This window comes from Prionailurus bengalensis, chromosome D2, assembly GCF_016509475.1.
Source record: "Prionailurus bengalensis isolate Pbe53 chromosome D2, Fcat_Pben_1.1_paternal_pri, whole genome shotgun sequence".
Taxonomy (NCBI): domain Eukaryota; kingdom Metazoa; phylum Chordata; class Mammalia; order Carnivora; family Felidae; genus Prionailurus; species Prionailurus bengalensis.
In genome coordinates, this window is record NC_057351.1 from 54748800 (window position 1) to 54768397 (window position 19598).

Sequence of the window (19598 nt, forward strand, 5' to 3'; positions counted from 1 at the left end):
GAAGCAGAAACATTGTGTAAGGCATAAGGATATGAAAAAGGGCCAGTGTAGAAACTAACACCTTGAAGTATACCTGGGGACATGGCCTCCAAACTGTTGTTAAAGAGTTTTGCTTTTATTTTGAGATATTGCTCAGAGAATCAGAAGTTCACACTGGTGGGATTGTAGAATCAGGTTTGCATTTTTAGGATGTTCGTGCTGGCTCTAAAGTAGAAAATGGACTGGAAGGGGAAAAGCCTGGATATGAGAGGGCCTCTATAGAAGCTGTTGTAGAAGTCCAGGCAAGAAGAGATAAATGAAAGGATTTGAGAGATATTTAGTGGGTAGAATCAATAAAACTTGGAGCTTGATCAGAGGGAGAAGAAGGAGTTTAGGGACACTGGTGGTATGGTGGTGACCTTCACTGAGCAGATTATAGAGAAAAATTAGTGTGGGGAAGACAGTTAAGTTTTAAACGTGGTGATTTTGGCTGTAGAACATTAAAGCAAATATGTCCAGTAGGTGGCTAGAATTACAGATTTGGAGCTTAAGAGCAAGTTCTGGACTGGAGATAATAGATGAGAGAGTCATCTCCATACAGATTAGGGAGTCATCTCCATACAGATTAGGGAGTCATCACCCTTGAGTTGAGTGTATGTATATAAAATGAAATGAGCCAAGGTTCTCAGAACACTATGGAACATCCCTATTCAAAGGGTATGGTGAGAAAGAAGAGCCAGTAAACCAGGGGTCAGAGAAATAGGACTATTACAAGAGAGCCTGGTGTCATGGAAGCCAAGAAAGGAGAGACTTTATGTAGTAAGAAATTAACAGTGTCAAAGTCTATAGGAAATGTAAATACTGAAAAGCATCCATTGACTGTTTTATGAGTGGCTTTAGTGGGATGGTGGGACAGAAGTCAGGTGTGGTGGATCAAGGAGGGAGTAGGTTGTGAGGAGGTGGAATTTAGGAATGCCCAGAGTATACGGAGAAAAAAAAAACAAGTTAGAGGAAGTCACATCTTAAGAACTGCTGGGGCATGACGGGTCAGGTCACTGGAGATGCTGGAGGGAAGAGCTGGAGGCAAGAGAAGTGGAATGAACATACCAGTAACCATATAAAAATCTAAGAAGAGAGGAAGTGGCCTTTCCCCACCTAGTCCTGAGAGAATAGGTAGAGGGTGGGCCCAATAGTTTCTTTGTTATCTAACTTAACTATCCCATCCCTAAAGATGGGTCTACCAATGTGTCATTCCCAGAGGTCAGTTCTAGGCAACAAAGACTTTCCCAAAAGGTGGAGTAAAATTTTCCTCTTCAACTCAAGTGTTCCCCAGAGTACTTGGGTTTTCAGGAATTTCTATAAAGAGTTTGAACTATTTTAGCCATCATTTCCAAGGACCATAATGTACGCTTCCTTTTTTGTGGTATGCTGAGGTAGAGACACTTTCCCTTCCATTCAGAACAATATTATAACTCCAAAGAAGAGAAAGCATATGGAATCACTCTTGTCTGCTTTGGCCCCCCAAGTCTGTTTCCTTGTCTGGCTGCACTCCTCCTACCTCTGTAAGTCTGAGCAAGTAGATAGCAGACTGTATGGGTGTGAGCAAGAAGTCAATAGAATGTGCTGTACACATGCCTTTGGTGGTCTCTGCGTTGCATCCATATTCTACAGACAGCCTGTATCTTAAAGGGAAAGACAATCTATTTCGCTTTACGGAATAAAAAGAATGACAATCCCATGCAACTCAATATGCAAATGATGAGTGTATAAGGCATAATACCCACTTATTGTTTAACAATGATCAGCTCATTTTTTACCCTGTTAGTTGTGGCAAGACAGCTTGGTGGACATGAAATCATAGTCAGGGAGGTTAGTCTCATTATCTTAGAGGGGTCATCCTTCATCACTATGGAGAAAGAACTTTCAGGGAAGTGGCATACTTGATTCCATGGTGAAGGCAGCTTTCCCCCAGACCATGCTGGAGACACACCATGCTGTCTGATTCTTTTAGTTGCCATTTCACTCCTCACAGATGACCCCACCTCACCATATTTACAAATTCTTCATTCAGGGTACAAAATTGAGTAGGACACCACTTTCTTAGTTGTATTCTGGATTTGAGGAAATACTTAAGTCACAGGACTGAACATACACTTAAGATAAAAAAAAGTGTGGGCAATTTTGGTAGGACCTGCTCTCATCTGGTTATGTGTTGGTCTTACTAGTTTTACCCTAGAAGGACACCCCTTTCTCCAAGATCCAGGGACCTTTCTGTAACGCCTCCTGCCTTCCGCCTCCCTAAGTGAATACAGAAAATAAACTAAAAAAATCTGGGGGACTCTTAGGTTGTCCTTCCCAAATATCAGTTGTATCTGTTACACCCTTGACAGGAACTAGATACTTATTCAACTTGAGATTGAGTTCTCACATAAGTATCTAAAGTGCAGATATTCTGTGTTGCTGGTTAAAGAGAGAGCCAGCTGCTTAATACTGATGATCTGTGATGGTTACCAGAGAATTTAGAAACTTGACTATATCTTATCCAGAGAGGTGTTGCCTCTTGTATTTACATAACAGCAGAGGTACCTAAGAGGAGATGCCAAATTTCCCTCAAAATAAAGTTCTGAATCCACCCAAAGTTCTGTCTCAAAGAATACAAAAGAGATTAAATGACCTGAGAAGAATGAATGAGTGGGGATCCAGAGGTGGCTACTTGGCCTCATCAAGGTTGGTCAGTGGGTAGCAGGGTGGCAGTGAGCAGAGAATCCGTAAAGTCAGCATCAAACCACCAATGCAAAACTTCCCATTTACTCATTCCCTAACTTCTGGGCTCCTAGCATCTTTGCCACTTTACTCTAAACTGGAAACCCTCTGTAAATATTTCTTCTTCAACTCAAAGCCTCTGGGTTTTCAGGAATTTCTATTAAGAATTTTAAATTACTCAGGGAAACGAGGAGGGAAGGGGAAGAGGAAGGAGAAGGAGGGAGGAAAAGGAGAGAGGGAAGGAGTAAGGAAGGTCATGTGGTAAAATATTTTAAGAATTGCTTGGTGCAGAAGGGAATCAACATGCAGACCTGGGACTGCTGTCCTTGAGAGGACCTGCTTGCTGGGTTGAATCCCTTTGATCGTGTCTGGGGGCTTGGGTTTCAGAAGAGTTGTCACCATTCTGAGGATTGGTGGGGATGGCTTGCTGTGCTTGTACTGTGCAGGTAGCGTGGTTTGTGCTGAGCCCCTGCTTTCCTTCTGGGAAAGGAATTCCGTCTGGAATATTGGTGTATGCTGAATGGAAAGTGCCTATGTATCAGCTCCCAGTGATAGCCCTGGGCACTAGATCTCTGGTGAGCTTCCCTGGTAGGCAATATTTCACATATGTTGTTCTAACTCATTGCTGGGGGAATTAAGTATGTCCTGTGGTCTCCACTGGGAGAAGACTCTTGAAAGCTTGTACCTGTTTTCCCTAGACGTAGTCCCATGCTTTTTTTTTTTTTTTGTCTTTGCTGATGCTTCATATCCTTTCACTGTAATAAATCTTAAGCCATGAGTATGACTATATGCTGAGTCCTGAGTCCTAGCGAATCCATATTCTTCCAGAGATGTCTATGCCTTTATCCAATGGGAACATACTGTACATATTGCTCCACATTTTGCTTTGCATATATAAAATATTTTGAAGACAGTTTGTATCAACATTCGTAGATCAAAATCTTTTTTTTCATGCCTGAATAATATTATCTGCTGTGTTTTAGAATTTTAATATCCAGACCCCAATTAATAGACCTTTGTCATTTTTAGTCTTGCTATTACAAATCATGCTGCACCAAACATCCTTATACATTCATCTTTTCATATATTCATAAGTATCATTAGCAGGTTAAATTTTTAGAAGTAGAATTCTTAGGTTACAGGATATGTACACTTCACTCTTTCATACATATTACAAAATTGCCACCCACTAAAGTTGTATGAATTTTTACTCTCACCAACATGTAAGAAATGCCTGTTTCCCCACTTCCTTGTTATTTCCTTGTTGATAAATAGAATTTCTCTATTGAATTTCCTTACTGAAAACTCACCCTTGTTAGGTATACAGTTCTATGAATTTTAAACAAATGTATATAGTCATCTAACTACCCCCACAATCAAGATACGGAGTATTTCCATGATCTCAGAAAGTTCCCTCATGACCTTTTGCATTTTGTAGTCAGTCCTCTGTTCCTGAACCTCTACCCATTGATCTGATTTCTGTCCTTAGTTTTGTGTTTTCCAGAATACTGTATAAATGAAATCCTACAGTATATAGTCTTTTTGAGTCTGGCTTCTTTCACTTAGCATAATGCTTTTGAGATTCATTCATGTTGTTGCATTTATCAGTAGTTTATTCCTTTTTTGTTGCTGAGTAGAATTACACTGTATGATTGTGTCATAATTTGGGTACATTCACTAGTTGATAGGCATTTGGGTTATTTTGAGTTTGGGGTGATGTTACAAATACTTAGGTACAGGTTTTTGCGTAGGCTTATGTACTAACTCTCCTTGGATAAATATTTAAGAGTGGGGTTGCCTGGTCATATGGCAATTATATGTTTAACTTCATAAAGGACTGCCAAACTCTTTCCAAAGTGGCTGTGCCATGTTGCATCCCGGGTAGCAACATGAGAGTTCTAGTTGCTCCACATCCTTGCCAACATTTGGTATTGTCAGTATTTTGGGGGTGGGGGGGCATTCTAATAAGCATTTAGTAATGTTATCAAATAAAAAAAACTTTTCTATTCTGATAAGTGATAAAAGTTATCCCATTTTTCCATTTGCATTTCTTTAATTAAGGACACTGAGAATACATTTAATATATTAAGAATATATTTCTTTGAAGTGCCTATTCATGGTTTTTGCTTATTTTTCTCTTAGATAGGTTGATCATATTCTTAATGATTTTTAATGACTCTATATATTAAGGAAACTAACTGGTTCATAGCTGTTACAAACATTTTTCGTACTTTGTAACTTTTTACCTTGTTTATGGCATATTTTCCTGCAGAAATATTTTTATGTTGCTTCTGACTTTTATATCTCATGGGTGCAAAGATGTGGAGATAGAAATGAGAGAATTTATGAATGTAAGGTATAGAACACAGGGGACTGTAAGTCTAGGTAACCTGAGTGAGTCAGTTTATTCCACCTTGGCTCTGACCCCCTACTCTGGTGATATATGGCCAGTACAGATTTTCATAGTCTTTGTCACTGGCTGAAACTAACCAAAGCTTATTGACAAATGCAGCTGCTCTGAGAAAGGGCAGAGTCCCCAGGGTGCATTTCTTCAATTCAGTTGTGGAAGAGGATTCATTTAGTGAAAGCAATATGCTTAGTGCAAAGACCATCAATACATGAGATTGTTACACTTGTTGGCTGGGACACAGGGAATTCCTGTCTGCAGTCTCAGTGATGTCACTTTGCTGGAAACAACCCTCTTCCTTGCCAGCCCTATACTTGAATACGGGATTCCATGATGACCACAAAGACTTATTGTGCTCCCTGCAGTCTATGGGCAAAATAATTCAGGAGAGGCCAGAAGGGGTGTGGGTGAGGTGGTAGATGGTATGGTGGGAGGAAGTAAGGAGAAGAGCGAGGAAGGAGACTCCTTTGCTTCCTTATTTCTCATACATAGAGCCCCTATTGGCATTTGATTTTTGCAGTCATTAACAATTTTTCCAGTCAGGCACACCAAATGCAAAGTCAGTTACTTGCTGCTAATCTGAAAAGAGCACAGCTCACAGCAAGAGCCTTGGAGAGGGGAACATGGGGGTGGCAGAATCCAATTTGCAGGAAGAGCTCAGCACCCCTACTCGCATTTCCACTGCCTGAGTGTCCCTAGCTGGGCTCCTCCTGCCCAAAGCTGAGCCTCAGATGGGGCTCACTCAGGACCAGCCAAGCCACTTTGTTAAGATAAATGTGCTCCTTTTCTAAAGAGTTGTGGGCTGAAATTAACCAGCTAATTAACATTTCAAAGATTAGGAATAAATGATCATAAATAGAAGCAAATAGCTTCCTCTGAAGTCTGTGGTTCAAGGGATCAGTAGGACAGGGCATGGGTAATTTACTCAATTAATCATCTCTCCCTCTCTTTGCATTCCCATCCTCCACCTCTCCCTTCCCCTCTTATTCTCTGGATCTGTCTTCTTGCCCATGTCTCCCAAGCCTGGATCAATCGTGTTTTCCCTCCCTCTCCTTTGCCTTTTGCCCTTTAACTAACTAGTCATCATTGAGGCCTTTCAGTTTATTTTTAGCATTTGTGTATTTGTTGACATTGTACTGACTTCCTTGACTTAAAAACACAGGAAAAAACCCCACCAAATTAAACAGCTTTGTCCTCAAATTTGACTCCTGATTTATTAATTGGGAAAATATGGGGGGTGTGAGATGAAATATGATCTTTCCATTTGAACAGAACTTGGGGTGTGTTCTTTTGCATTGAGTCAAGGAACGAAGCTGAGTAATTTATTTCTACATGTCCCTAATGCAGAGCAATGGCTGAGGCAGTGGAGTGGACATGAGAGACTTGGATCAAAACCCTCTCTGCCATTTGCCACACGTCTGTATGTATGACTTTGAGGGGCACCAGGGTGGCTCAGTCAGCTAAGTGTCTGACTTTGGCTTAGGTCATGATCTCATGGTTTGTGGGTTAAAGCCCCATGTCAGGCTCTGTGCTCACAGCTCAGAGCCTGGAGCCTGCTTCAGGTTCCTCTCTCTCTCTCTGCCCCTCCCCGCCCCCCCCCCCCCAACAAACCAACAAACCAACAAACCAACAAACAAAATGTATGACTTTGACCAAGTCCCTTAACTTCTTGGGGAATTACAATCTCAGCCTCTGCTACTTAGCTCCAAGCTTCTGACTCCTAGGGACCGAAGACTCTATTTTAAAGGTAAAACATTGTCTGTTGTCACCTGTGACAACAGTCCAGACCACTCTTATAGCCAAATCCTCAAAGTCAGTCACTTTTCACTTCTGGATGATGGGACTGGCTCCCACATACAGCACCAGTACTATGTGCCAAGCACTGTACTAAGCCTCAGTCATGTGCTGCAGGGTAGGGCAGTGGTTAAAAGCCTGGCCTCTGGGTCCAGAATACCTGTGCTTACTTCCTGGTCCCAACATTTACATCGGTGTAACTTTGGGCAACTTACTTAGCTTCTCTGTGACTCACTTTCCTCATCTGTAGAGTGACAGTAATGATGATGATAGTACCTACCTGTAAATTGTGAGCTTATTTAGAAAAAGGGTCTTTGCTAATGTAATTAAGGATCTTGAGATGAGTTCATTCTGGATTTAGGGTGGGCCCTAAATCCAATCACTGGTGTCCTATAAAAGAAAAGAGAGGGAAATGTAGCACACACAAACACAGGGGAAAAGGCCATGTGCAGGCAGTGATTGGAGAGATGCAGCCACAAGCCAAAGAATACCAGGAGCCACCAGAAACTGGAAGACGCAAGAAAGAAATCTCCTCCAGAGCCTTTGGCCCTGTTGACCCCTTGATTCTGGACTTCTGCCTTCCAGAATTGTGAGAGAATAAGTTTCTATTGCTTTAAGTCACCAAGTTTGTGGTAGTTTGTTGTTGATAGCCCTAGGAAATTGATGCAGATGATAATAGTACATCTACGTCACAGGATTGTTGTGAGGGTTAAATGGGTGGCTATATTCAAAGTGCTAAGAGCAGAATCTGGAGTACAGTGAAGGCTCTTGAAGTATAGGCTGCTATGTATTGTTTGCTCATTGAATCTTACCTAGCAACCCTATGAAGTAAGTACTATTATGGACCCCAATTTGCACATGAGGAAGTGGACACTCAGGCTGAGCAAAGGTGAGCTTGTCTGGGCTCTGCTATATCTTGAGCCACCCTTCAGACGTTTGTGGAGTTTAGCATTCTGCTCATGGATCATGGTGACTATTGGCTCAGTGAACCCTCATGATGTTGTTCTCTCAGCAAAGATTCTCTGGTCCTGATCCACCAAGGCCAGAAGGTATAGAGAAGACCTCCCACGTGATAGTATTTATTCCTCCTGGATCCATCTCACCTGGTCTTGGCACAGTCTTTTCTTCAACAGAGCCAGGTCTGCCTATATTTGGTTGTGTGATTGTGCTGTGACCTGACCTCATTGGGGTAGCCTCAGCACCTCATCACAAGAGGCAGGTGTGTGCTGCCTAAAAGGCCACATCCTCCCTTTCCAGGGACTTTAAAGGCCCTTGATGATTTCTTATTTACCTTACGGTGCTGACTGTAGATAATACAAATGACTAGAAATAAGTCAGATCTCTTAGAATAAGGCAAAACCTTGCTGGAACCTGCAAGGTCCTATAAGCAAGCAACCCAGTTACCCACCTGACAATCTTTTATTATTCTCCCCTGCATCTCTCTTCCAGTCACACTGACCTCATGACCAGGCACTGTCTCACCCTCAGGGCCTTTGCACATGCAATTCTGGTTGCTTTAAATGCTCTTGCTCAACAGGTATGCATGCTTTCTTTTCACATCTTTGACTATCATCAATATCACCATCTCAGAGAGACCTTTCATAATAAACTTATCCTTTCTCTTCACCTTTCCTGCTTTTTTCTCCTCCTTCCTTAGCCCTTATGGTTATGTAATATACTCTAAATTTTACTTATCTTGTTTATTGTCTTTTCTTCCAGACTAGGATATAAGCACCATGCGGATGGGGATGCTTATCTGTTTTGTTCATTGCTGTAGCTTAGAGCCTAGGGCAGGTCTAGTGCACAGTATAATACATTCCATAAATAATTATTGAATGACTAATTGAAAAAACAAATGAAGCATAGCCCCTCCCCAAATAGCTATAGACCTCCCAAACAAATGGCTCAATCCATTAAGTATCCAGAAGCAGCACATGGAGAGAGAACTACTGGAACAATTGAGCTTTGAAGCATATGGATGGGAACAAAGCTTCCTATTGAGCTTGATTTTATTTTTTTAATTTTTATTTACTTTGTTATTTTATTTTTTTAATTTACATCCAAGTTAGTTAGCATATAGTGCAACAGTGATGTCAGGAGTAGATTCCTTAATGCCCCTTACCCATTTAGCCCATCCCCCCTCCCACAACCCCTCCAGTAACCCTCTGTTTATTCTCCATATTTAAGAGTCTCTTCTGTTTTGTCCCCCTCCCTGTTTTATATTATATTTGCTTCCTTTCCCTTGTGTTCATCTGTTCTGCGTCTTAAAGTCCTCATATGAGTGAGGTCATATGATATTTGTCTTTCTCTGACTGACTCATTTCGCTTAGCATAATACCCTCCAGTTCCATCCACATAGCTGCAAATGGCAAGATTTCATTCTTTTTGATTGCCGAATAATACTCCATTGTATACATATACCACTTCTTCTTTATCCATTCATCCATCGATGGACATTTGGGCTCTTTCCATACTTTGGCTAATTGTTGATAGTGCTGCTCTAAACATTGGGGTGCATGTGCCCCTTCAAAAAAGCATACCTGCATCCCTTGGATAAATACCTAGTAGTGCAATTGCTGGGTCGTAGGGTAATTCTATTTTTAATTTTTTGAGGAAACTCCATACTGTTTTCCAGAGTGGCTGCACCAGTTTGCATTCCCACCAGCAGTGCAAAAGAGATCCTCTTTCTCCACACCCTCACCAACATCTGCTGTTGCCTGAGTTGTTAATGTTAGCCATTCTGACTGGTGTGAGGTGGCGTCTCATTGTGGTTTTGCTTTGTGTTTCCCTGATGATGAGTGATGTTGAGCATTTTTTCATGTGTTGGTTGGCTATCTGGATGTCTTCTTTGGAAAACTATCTATTCATGTCTTTTGCCCATTTCCTCACTGGATTATTTGTTTTTTGGGTGTTGAGTTTGATGAGTTCTTAGAGATTTTGGATACTAACCCTTTATCTGATACGTCATTTGCAAATATCTTCTCCCATTCTGTCAGTTGCCTTTTAGTTTTGCTGATTGTTTCCTTCGCTGTGCAGAGGCTTTTTATTTTGATGAGGTCCCAGTAGTTCATTTTTGCTTTTGTTTCCCTTGCCTCCAGAGACTTGTTGAATAAGAAGTTGCTGTGGCCAAGATCAAAGAGGTTGTTGCCTGCTTTCTCCTCGAGGATTCTGATGGCCTCCTGTCTTACATTTAGGCCTTTCATCCATTTTGAGTTTATTTTTGTGTATGGTGTAAGAAAGTGGTTGAGGTTCATTTTTCTGCATGTCGCTGTCCAGTTTTCCCAGCACCACTTGCTGAAGAGACTGTCTGTATTCCATTGGATATTCTTTCCTGCTTTGTCAACAATTAGTTGGCCATACGCTTGTGGGTCCACTTCTGGGTCATCTACTATGTTCCATTGATCTGAGTGTCTGTTTTTGTGCCAGTACCATCCTGTCTTGATGATTACAGCTTTGTAATACAGCTTGAAGTCTGGCTATTGAGCTTGATTTTAAAAGAGACAAGGAAAAAGAAGTGGAGAAAGAGGGGAATAGAATTCTAAGTGATAGAAATTTCAGATTCTCAGGAGAAGAATCTGAAGATTTATTTATTCATTATACTGGGAATATGGCAATGAACAATCCAGAAGAAAAGTCCCTGCACTCAGGATATTTACATTCTAGTGAACATGATGTCAGGCAGTATGATCTTGAAGAAAAACATCTGCTTCTTGGAATGGTGAGATAGAAAGGGCTTACATTTCCAGAGGGTTGAGAGGTCTAGGTAGATCAGTATGGCTTTCATCTGACAGCCCACAGGAAGCTACCTTAGACTCTTGATCAGGAAGAACCATGGGAATGTCAGTTATGGGAGATTTCTGCAGCCATACATGGATGGATTCTGATAGGGAAGGGCACTGGAAGGGGTGGAAGGTATAAGAAAGGTCTGTCATAGCAGAGGTGGAAGTGACTGGACCAGAGTGGATATCACCACAGAAGAGGGTGGGTCTAAGGCACCTGGAATGAACTGAGAATTGAGAAAGATCTTAAAACCCTGAAGTGTGAGAACAACCTAAATGTGTGTCACCAAGAACAACTACTTGATGGAAAAGAAGGAAGATAGGAGAAATGGAGCAGGGACTTTGATGCTGGGATTTGGGGGAATGGTGGGGCCAGATTAGGACCAGTCCCTTGAACTTCAGTGACTGTCCTGTCACTGGGCTTTGTCAATGCCCACATCAAGGGCTACAGCACTCTACTGGTGTTTACTTACCAGTGCTTGTCTGTGTTTGCTCTTCTTCTATGTGATGAGCCAAGCTTAGTCCGGATGTGACCCATCAAATTGGAAACGGTCTGAATCTAGTGAGTCACACAGGATCTGCAGAGTAAAACTTGGGTTGTTTTTGCCTGAAAGCCACCACATCTGCCAACACTCCAAATCTTTTTATTCATATAGTAAAATTTTAAGATATTACATCTTTGATATCATGAAGTAGAGATGCCAGGATTTCTCTGTTCAGCAGAATTTTCGCTAAGGACAAAACTAAATAAGACTGATCTTCACTTTAATAGGATGCTAACTATAGATGTCAGGATGGCTGTTGCATAAGAATAAAAACATCATTTTTTGTTTTTGGTTTTTTTCCTCAGACATAGCTGATTGGCTTTAAATCAATCGGTTTTCTCAAAGCTTGGGTTTCCTTCAGTTTTGTGTCTCAAGTGAGAGCTGAACTTTCTACTTGGTTCTCTCATCTTAAATAGAAACATTTCCCTGCTCATCATTTGAAAGGGGAAAATGGGAAAGAAGTAATAATCTTGAATTTTCCAGTATAGTGAGACAATTCAAAGGAAAACAACACAACACTTTGCCATTAGATATTCTGATATAAAATGTTTCTTGAAATTGGTTTTTGAAATCGTATTTCACATAGTGTGATAGAAACCAAATTTCTGTTATCCACAAGGCAAATTAAGGGCTTTTCAAGGAGTCTGGGAGACACAGTCACTGTGAATTTTCCATAACAGGATTTGATAAAAGCAGTCATGACATCTGAAAGGTTTCTGGGGGCCAGAGAAGAGGGGTAGTAACCTAAGTGGTTCCCTTTTTATGAGCACAACACAGCTAAGTCCCACCTGGACCCTTGTGTTTAGTGGTACATCTAGGACCACCTCCTAAGAAGAGTCTGGATTCCTGCATGTGATCAGGGCTTTGGAAAACTACCTGCCATAATCCATAGAAAACATGGTAGTATTTTAATTACTCCTCACTGGGAATCTAGCCAGTTACATAAAAAACAAACTGAGCCATTATTTTTTTGGTTTATTTTAAAAAACGTGTATGAAAAGTTCCTTAGCTTTCTCTTCAAGTTCTTTTTCTTGTCTTATCTTTAATAAGAATATGATGAAAGTCTTCAATACGTTCTAATAATATGGATGTCATCGAAAACCTGGGTAAATGTGGGAAAGTATATTTCCAACTGTTCAGGAATAATGATGTTAGTAAATAATCTCATTAGGAAATTGAAGAAACAGTCACATTGAGCTGTTTCCTACTTCAGGGCTTTTGCAGTTGCTGTCCCCTTTTTCTGAAATGTTGTTACTCCTTCTCATAGCTCAACATCCAGGTATCAGCTCAAATGTCACCTTCTTGGAGAGGCTTTCCTGCTTCAGTTTAATTCTCCCACCACAACTTTGCTGCATATCCCATTACTTAATTTACATTAAACTGTAAACATTCCTTAGTTTAAATTTCTTCTTAGCATGTATCATGACCTGAAGTCACTTATTTGTCACTTCTGTTCTGGTTTATTTATCTCCCCAGCTAGATTGTGAACTCCAAAGAGTGGGGACCTTGTTGGTCTTTTTCACCACTAAGATTAGTGCCCAATGGATGTGGAAGGAAAGTGAGAAAGCAAAATTGTCATACTTATGAGAACAAAACAACTTAATAGGTAGATTTTTTGGGAACAGCTTGAGGGAGTAGAGCATTCAAAATTCAATTAAAGTAGAAACATTGCTGCAGTGCGCTACCCTTGGTATTTGATTTGTAATTGTTCATCCAAAGTGCTGCTTGTTACGAGTTGTGATTGTCAATATCATAACTTTGGCAACTGAGGCAGGTAGTACCTAGGGGATGCTCTTTTCCAGACTCCAGAACCCTGGCATCAAACAGACTTCTGTCATACCAGTTATATTAGGATGTTTTGGCTTCAAAGTATTAAAATATTGACTCTAACTGGGCCAAAGCCTAAGTCTCATGGGAGGACTGGATCAGGATTTGTTGTTTCACCAGTACAAAATGCCATTAAAAACTTAAGTTCTCTCCATCTCTGTGTTCTGCCATCATTGGATGTCATCCTATCCAGGCAGGGTAATGTCTGAGGAAGACAAGAATGCTGCCTTTCTTTTCCTGAACTTGCCCCAGCAGCCTTCCTCTAGGATCTCATGGACTATTTTTGGGTACATATCCATTGTTGAACTAGTCATTGGTGAGGGAATGAGATTATGCACAACAATCAGGCTTGACCCTGAGCTTGAGGGTTGTATCCTTTTCCCATGAGGTATGTGGACCGCTTGGAGGAATGGCAAGCATCTGAACAAAATTGAAGTTCTTTTGAGAAGGAGAAGGGGTGGGGGAAGTGCTGTATATTTCATCTATTGTTGCTGTGTTTGGAAGCAGTAGCTAATGATTTTGTTAAAACTTTTTCTCCTAAGTTTTGTACTGTTTGGTCTGATGGGTAAAGATTGGTCAAGATACTAGAGGTTGATGAGCAGACTGGAGACCCATGCAGTTACAATTCTTTGGATTAAATCCAAGCTTCTGCTCAAAAGCTTAAGGAGGAACTCCTGTTTCAGTATGCAGTAGCTGCTGATGATCAAGAGGGAAACCCAGAGGGAAAGACTCAATTGGGCTCCTCTTTCAGCTGTTTTAATCCCATGCCCTGTCTTTAGAGAAGTGCAGTCTCTTCTGTAGAACCCATCTCATTTCACGTGCTTCTTTATTGCTTTATCCTATCCTTCTTCTTCAAAGTCTAAGAAAAAAGTTTAGGGATAGTTTGGGAAGTTGAAAGAGGAAGAGAGTGAGTTGTTAGAATGGAGGGAGTGGGCAGCATTCCATTTCTTGTTCACTTCTGCTATATGCTGTCTTCATAATGATCGAAGTAATTTTTGCCTTTTATCTAATTCTTTGCTTGGAGCTTTTTTATGTCCCATGACAGGTTAAGAACAGAATAGATGAGATAATGGGAATGATGATATGTTCAAAACTCCACAGCCTCTATGCTATTACCAATTACAACATATAATGTGGCTGAAATGCAAGGGGATATCAAGCCAGAAAATATCTTGAGGTAGTGGGAGTTTCATGTTTGATGATATATTCTGAATACTTTTTAACATCTTTTTTTAAAAATACTTTTTAACATCTTAAACATTTTGTGGTATATTTGAGAAATGAGGACGATTCTTGCTTTTTTGTTATTTGTTACTTGTGTCCTGATAGACCTATATGACCTATTAAACTGCCAATTTGGGATTCTTCTGTCTCCTCATTCCTTATCTGACCACTGACCCAATTCTGTCCATTCTCCTTACCAAAGCCACTAATTCAGTCTTGGTCCTCATCACAGAACAAACAAATCCTTTTGTTCTTGAATTATTTACCTATTACTTTGCAAGTGTTTTATGAATAAAGATGGACCTTTATCTATCTTTGATGTCTCCAGATAGCTAGCACAAGACCATACAGAAAGTGGAGGAAAAGTCAATGTTTGTTGACTTCTTACTGATATTTCCTTTTCTGCTTTTGATTTTAGAGTCTGAACTGAAGAGTTTTTGTTCTAGAAATATACTGATCATCCTTGGCTTCTCCTCTATCATGGCTGTGATTGCTTTGATCGCTGTGGGGCTGACCCAGAACAAACCATTGCCAGAAAATGTTAAGGTAAATCAAATCTTGAGGGGGTCTGGTTGGGGTTGGGCGAGGGAAGGAAGTTATGGTAAATCAGAGCTTTCAGGAGGAGTGGAGGTTCTGGCAGCTCAGGAGCAAGTCAATATCCATTGAATTAAGGGGTAAAATGGAAACAATGTTCATTCTGGAAGAGAGAATGCCTTGAATCAATTAGTGGTAGGAAGAGAATTGTGTTTATGCTTGTTCAGCAATAATTATTATTAGTACTTTAACAGAAACAGATACTTAATTCACTACATCCAGATATGCGCTAGTGTTTTGTGGGAATATTTTGTGCTGATATTCTCTGATCTAGTACTATCTCTACTTCTTACTCATTGTTTCATTGTGGATGTGTCACAACACTGTACTCTTTGTTCTTCTTATTCAATTACTACTGTCACCAAAATAATAAAATTTATTAGCATTGTATAAAGCACTTTGAAGGTCAAAGAATGTGGAGAAGATCTGTTCCTCATCTCCAAAATACTAAAGAAAGAAGCAAAATCAGTTTTAAAAATGCAAAGAAAATATACATGTATCGAATATAGTAATTTGAAATGAATTCATGGGTGGACAGATTTCTTGGGAAATTTCCAACATTTGAAGAGCTAGTTAATATCATTGAAAATAAGAATGAAATTTTGCCATTTACAACAACATGGATGGCACTAGAGTGTATTATTTAAGCGAAATAAGTCAGTCAGAGAAAGACAAATATATAATTTCACTCATATGTGGAATTAAAAAAATTTTTTTAATGTTTTTATTTATTTTTGAAGGAGAGAGAGACAGAGCATGAGCAGGGGAGGAACAGAGAAAGAGGGAGACGTAGAATTTGAAGCAGGCTCCAGGCTCTAAGCTGTCAGCACAGAGCCCAATGTGGGGCTCGAACTCATGAACTGTGAGATCATGACCTGAGCCGAAGTCAGACGCTTAACCGACTGAGCCACCCAGGTGCCCCACTCCTATGTGGAATTTAAGAAACAAAACAGATGAACATAGGGGAAGAGAAGGAAAAATAAGACAAAAACAGAGGAGGCAACCCATAAGAGACTCTTAAATACAGAAAATAAACTGAGGGTTGCTGGAGGGGAGGTAGGTTGGGGGGATGGGCTAAATGAGTGATGGGCATTATGGAGGCCACTTGCTGAGATGAGCACTGGGCGTTATATGTAAGTGACAGAATCAATGGGTTCTACTCCTGAAATCAATACTACACTGTATGTTAACTAACTTGAATTAAATAAATAAATTTTTAAAAATAATTAGGGTCATTAACTCTGTTGTGATTTATTTCTGCTTCCTTTCAAACTCATCAAAGTAAAATTTCTAAAACATGAATGTCTCATGAGTGCCTTATAATGTGGTCATTATTTAATCTGTTAAGTAATAAGCATATGGTAAATGTAAATTTATGTTGTAAACACACCTTTTTAAACTTTCATTGAAATTAATCTACAAGTAAATAAAACTAAAATGGCCCAGAATATATTAATATGCTAATGTTGTACATATTGGCACGTATGTACATGAATTGTACATATGTTCAGAAGTTAACTTGACCATGGAGGCTCTGGAATACATCTTCAAAAGTATATTTTCTTGTATTTGAAGTTACTAAACTGTGAGACTGGAAAGATGGATGCATATGCCGGGCTTCTAAAACTTTTGCCACCCACCCAAATCAGTTGCTGTATAGCAGAGGCCTGGATATTACATTGGCATTCCTTTGCAACACAAACTCAACTCAGTGGAACTGTGCACAGCAGCCCCTTTGTCAGCACAGAAGGCTGATATTATCTCATTGTCGATGGTCTCTTGCCTTTTAATGTTGAGTGATGTCGGCTCTCTTGGCAAAACTTCACTCACAGTTGAAGTCTCGTGACATCTTGGTTCTGCTATTTGTTTACCAGCTCCAAAAGTACATGCCTTCTTGATTTGACCTTTTTATATGTTCATTATTGCATCATTGGAGAGGGGGACTGTCTAGGAGGCAAAATCCATGACAGACCTGAGCTCCGTGTTCCCAAAGAATACTTCTGCAATCACAGTGGTCACCATTGACTCTGTTGTGATTCTGTGTTGTACTGGACCCACAAAATGGAACAAAGTCTTTAAATAAAAAGTATGAGTATTTGAAGAGTAGGCACTGGCATATGAAATGAATCTTTATAGCAATATCACTGGTTTATTTAACACAAAGATCAATTTATATATGCAAGTTAGCTATTTATTAAGGTCATACATTCATTTTAATAAGATTGCTGGCATATATTGAGGGCAAAAGTATTTTAGGCACTTGTCTTTGGTGATGGCTTTAAGCTATGTATGCTACCCAATTTGATAGTCATTAGCCCTATACAGCTATTTCAACTTAAGTTAATTAAAATAAAAGATTTTGTCTTTTAATTGTGCCAGCCACATTCCAAGTATTCAATAGCCTCATGTGGCTGGTGGCTACTAAATTGGACAGTGCAGACATAGAACATTTCCATTGCTGCAGAAAATTTAATTGGACATTGCTGCTTTGGAGCATACTCTTTGATAATATCTCTTAAATCATTCAAAACTAAGTTTGATGAATAAGGTATATGATTAAATATTATATAATCTAAAATAAGGAGCAATAAACGAGACTCTTTTCTTGGGTGGTTTGTAAACTAATACCAGGATCATCCCAAATATCATGAGCTACTTGAGTGCTTTGAGTAGTTTGTTGGAATCAGTTTATTTCCTTTCAAAAATGATTTAAAGAATAACACTTATTTTGATATTTGTACCTGGTACATTTGTTTGAAAAATGTATAATATCAAACTTCTGGGGAAGATGGAGTAGGAGGACCCTAAGCTCATCTTGTTCCATGGAACAAGATAACACCTACATCAGTGTAAGTAACCAAGAAAGTGATCTGAAGACTGGCAGAACAGACTTTCCACAGTTAAATGTAGAGAAGGGTAGGGGCGCCTGGGTGGCTTGGTCGGTTAAGCATTCGACTTCGGCTCAGGTCATGATCTTACGGTCCGTGAGTTCGAGCCCCGTGTCGGGCTCTGTGCTGACAGCTCAGAGCCTGGAGCCTATTTCAGATTCTGTGTCTCCCTCTCTCCCTGCTCCTCCCCTGTTCATGCTCTGTCTCTCTCTGTCACAAAAAATAAATAAATGTTAAAAAAATTTTTTTTTTAAATGTAGAGAAGGGGACCACATTGCAGAGGGTAGGAAGGGCAGAGCTGTGTTTAGAAGCTAAATGGAACTGTGCGACTGTCTGTGGGAGGGAAGAACAATACAGGCATGGAAAGGGGAGAGGACAAGACTCTCACACCAAGCACCTCAGGCACGGGGATCCTGCATGTGAAGCAGGGGCCTACACCTGGAACTTTGAAAATTAGTGAGCTCAGTTCTGGAAGAGCTGGGATGGTGAGAGGAAACTAAGTCCCCAGCCTTAAAAAGATAGCACAACAAACAGCCCCTGGAGATACAACCTAGAAGCAGCAGTTTGAAAATCACCTGGAGTGTGCAGGAGGGAGATTTGTTTACTAATCTCAGAGCATGTGCTTGGAAGGGTAGGGATCATTGAGAGACTTCTCCAGGAACAAAGAAGCTGGTAGATGCCATCTCCCTCCCCCACCTCCCAACATAAACACATGGACACCTGTGAACCAGCACTGTTCCAACACTAGCTAACTTGCTAACAGCCTGCCCCCACCCTTGTGTTCTCCTGAGGACATGCAGGTGTCTCACTCCAGGTCTATCACAACAGACCTTGCTAACACAACCCACCCTGCTCCCAAGTGCTTCTTGGGATCTACTCCCTCTAATCCAGCCAGCCTTGGTTCTGGTGGCTACAGGTCCCCTTCCACAGCAGACCTACACAAACCTTGCTAACACTGTGTGCCCCAGCCCCCCAGCCCTACATTCTTCTGTGTACCTGCCCCGTCCAATATGCCCTTGACCAGAGCCCATCCAAAGTGGTGCAACAAGCCCAGCAATGTGTAAGCAGCCCTGATGACCCAGCACCACTCCAAAGTGACTCCTGCCCCAGGGAGAAAAGATAACCACACACACCAGTCTGCCTGCAGCCCTAGCAGTGGGCTGGGGCAGATATCTGGTCTGACTGTGGGCCCCTTCAACCAATGAAAGTCTCTCAGAAGACAACACAAGAAACACCCTGCAGTTTGTGCTAATGCATCTCTGGCCAACCCCTGGTCTGACTCAACTCAAGCCAAAGGTGACCCCAGACTGGCCCACTAATAGCACAGGGGCCAAACCCTGCCCACAACAGGCAAAGAGAGCCATTGCAGACAATTGGACTGAAGTAAAAAGTGGCTCAGCCACAACAGCAGGGCACATGCATCACACATAGGAGACACCCCTGAAGTGCCAGGTTCTGGTGAACAGGGAACACTGCATGCCAGGGCACTACAGGACTTCTTCTTTATAAGGCCATTACTTTCAAGTACAGGGGATGTAGCTATCTTTCTTAACACAGAGAAGAAAAAAATGCAGAGAATTAGATAAAATGAGGAGACAGAGGAATTTGTCCCAAAGAAAAGAACAGAACAAAATCACAGCAAGAGATAACAAACAGAGATAAGTAATATGCCTGACAGAGAATTTAAATTAATGGTCATAAAGATACCCACTGGACTTGAGAAAAGAGTGACATCCTTAACAAAGAAATAGAAAACAAAAAAAGAACCAATCAGAGATGAAGTACTCAAATTGAAATA

At 40.7% G+C, this 19598-nt stretch overlaps 1 protein-coding gene across 3 annotated transcripts in view; it reads left to right on the forward strand.

Moving 5' to 3' along the window:
* ENTPD1 (ectonucleoside triphosphate diphosphohydrolase 1) overlaps positions 1-19598 on the forward strand; it is a 96188-nt gene that overhangs the window by 31004 nt on the left and 45586 nt on the right. For 2 of the 3 annotated variants that reach the window (XM_043597098.1, XM_043597100.1), the window contains exon 2: positions 14737-14864. In XM_043597098.1, the coding sequence (XP_043453033.1) occupies positions 14737-14864 (128 nt within the window). Of the gene's footprint in view, positions 1-7832; positions 8083-14736; positions 14865-19598 lie in introns of those variants that run through there. The other variant, XM_043597101.1, reaches the window with a different exon arrangement.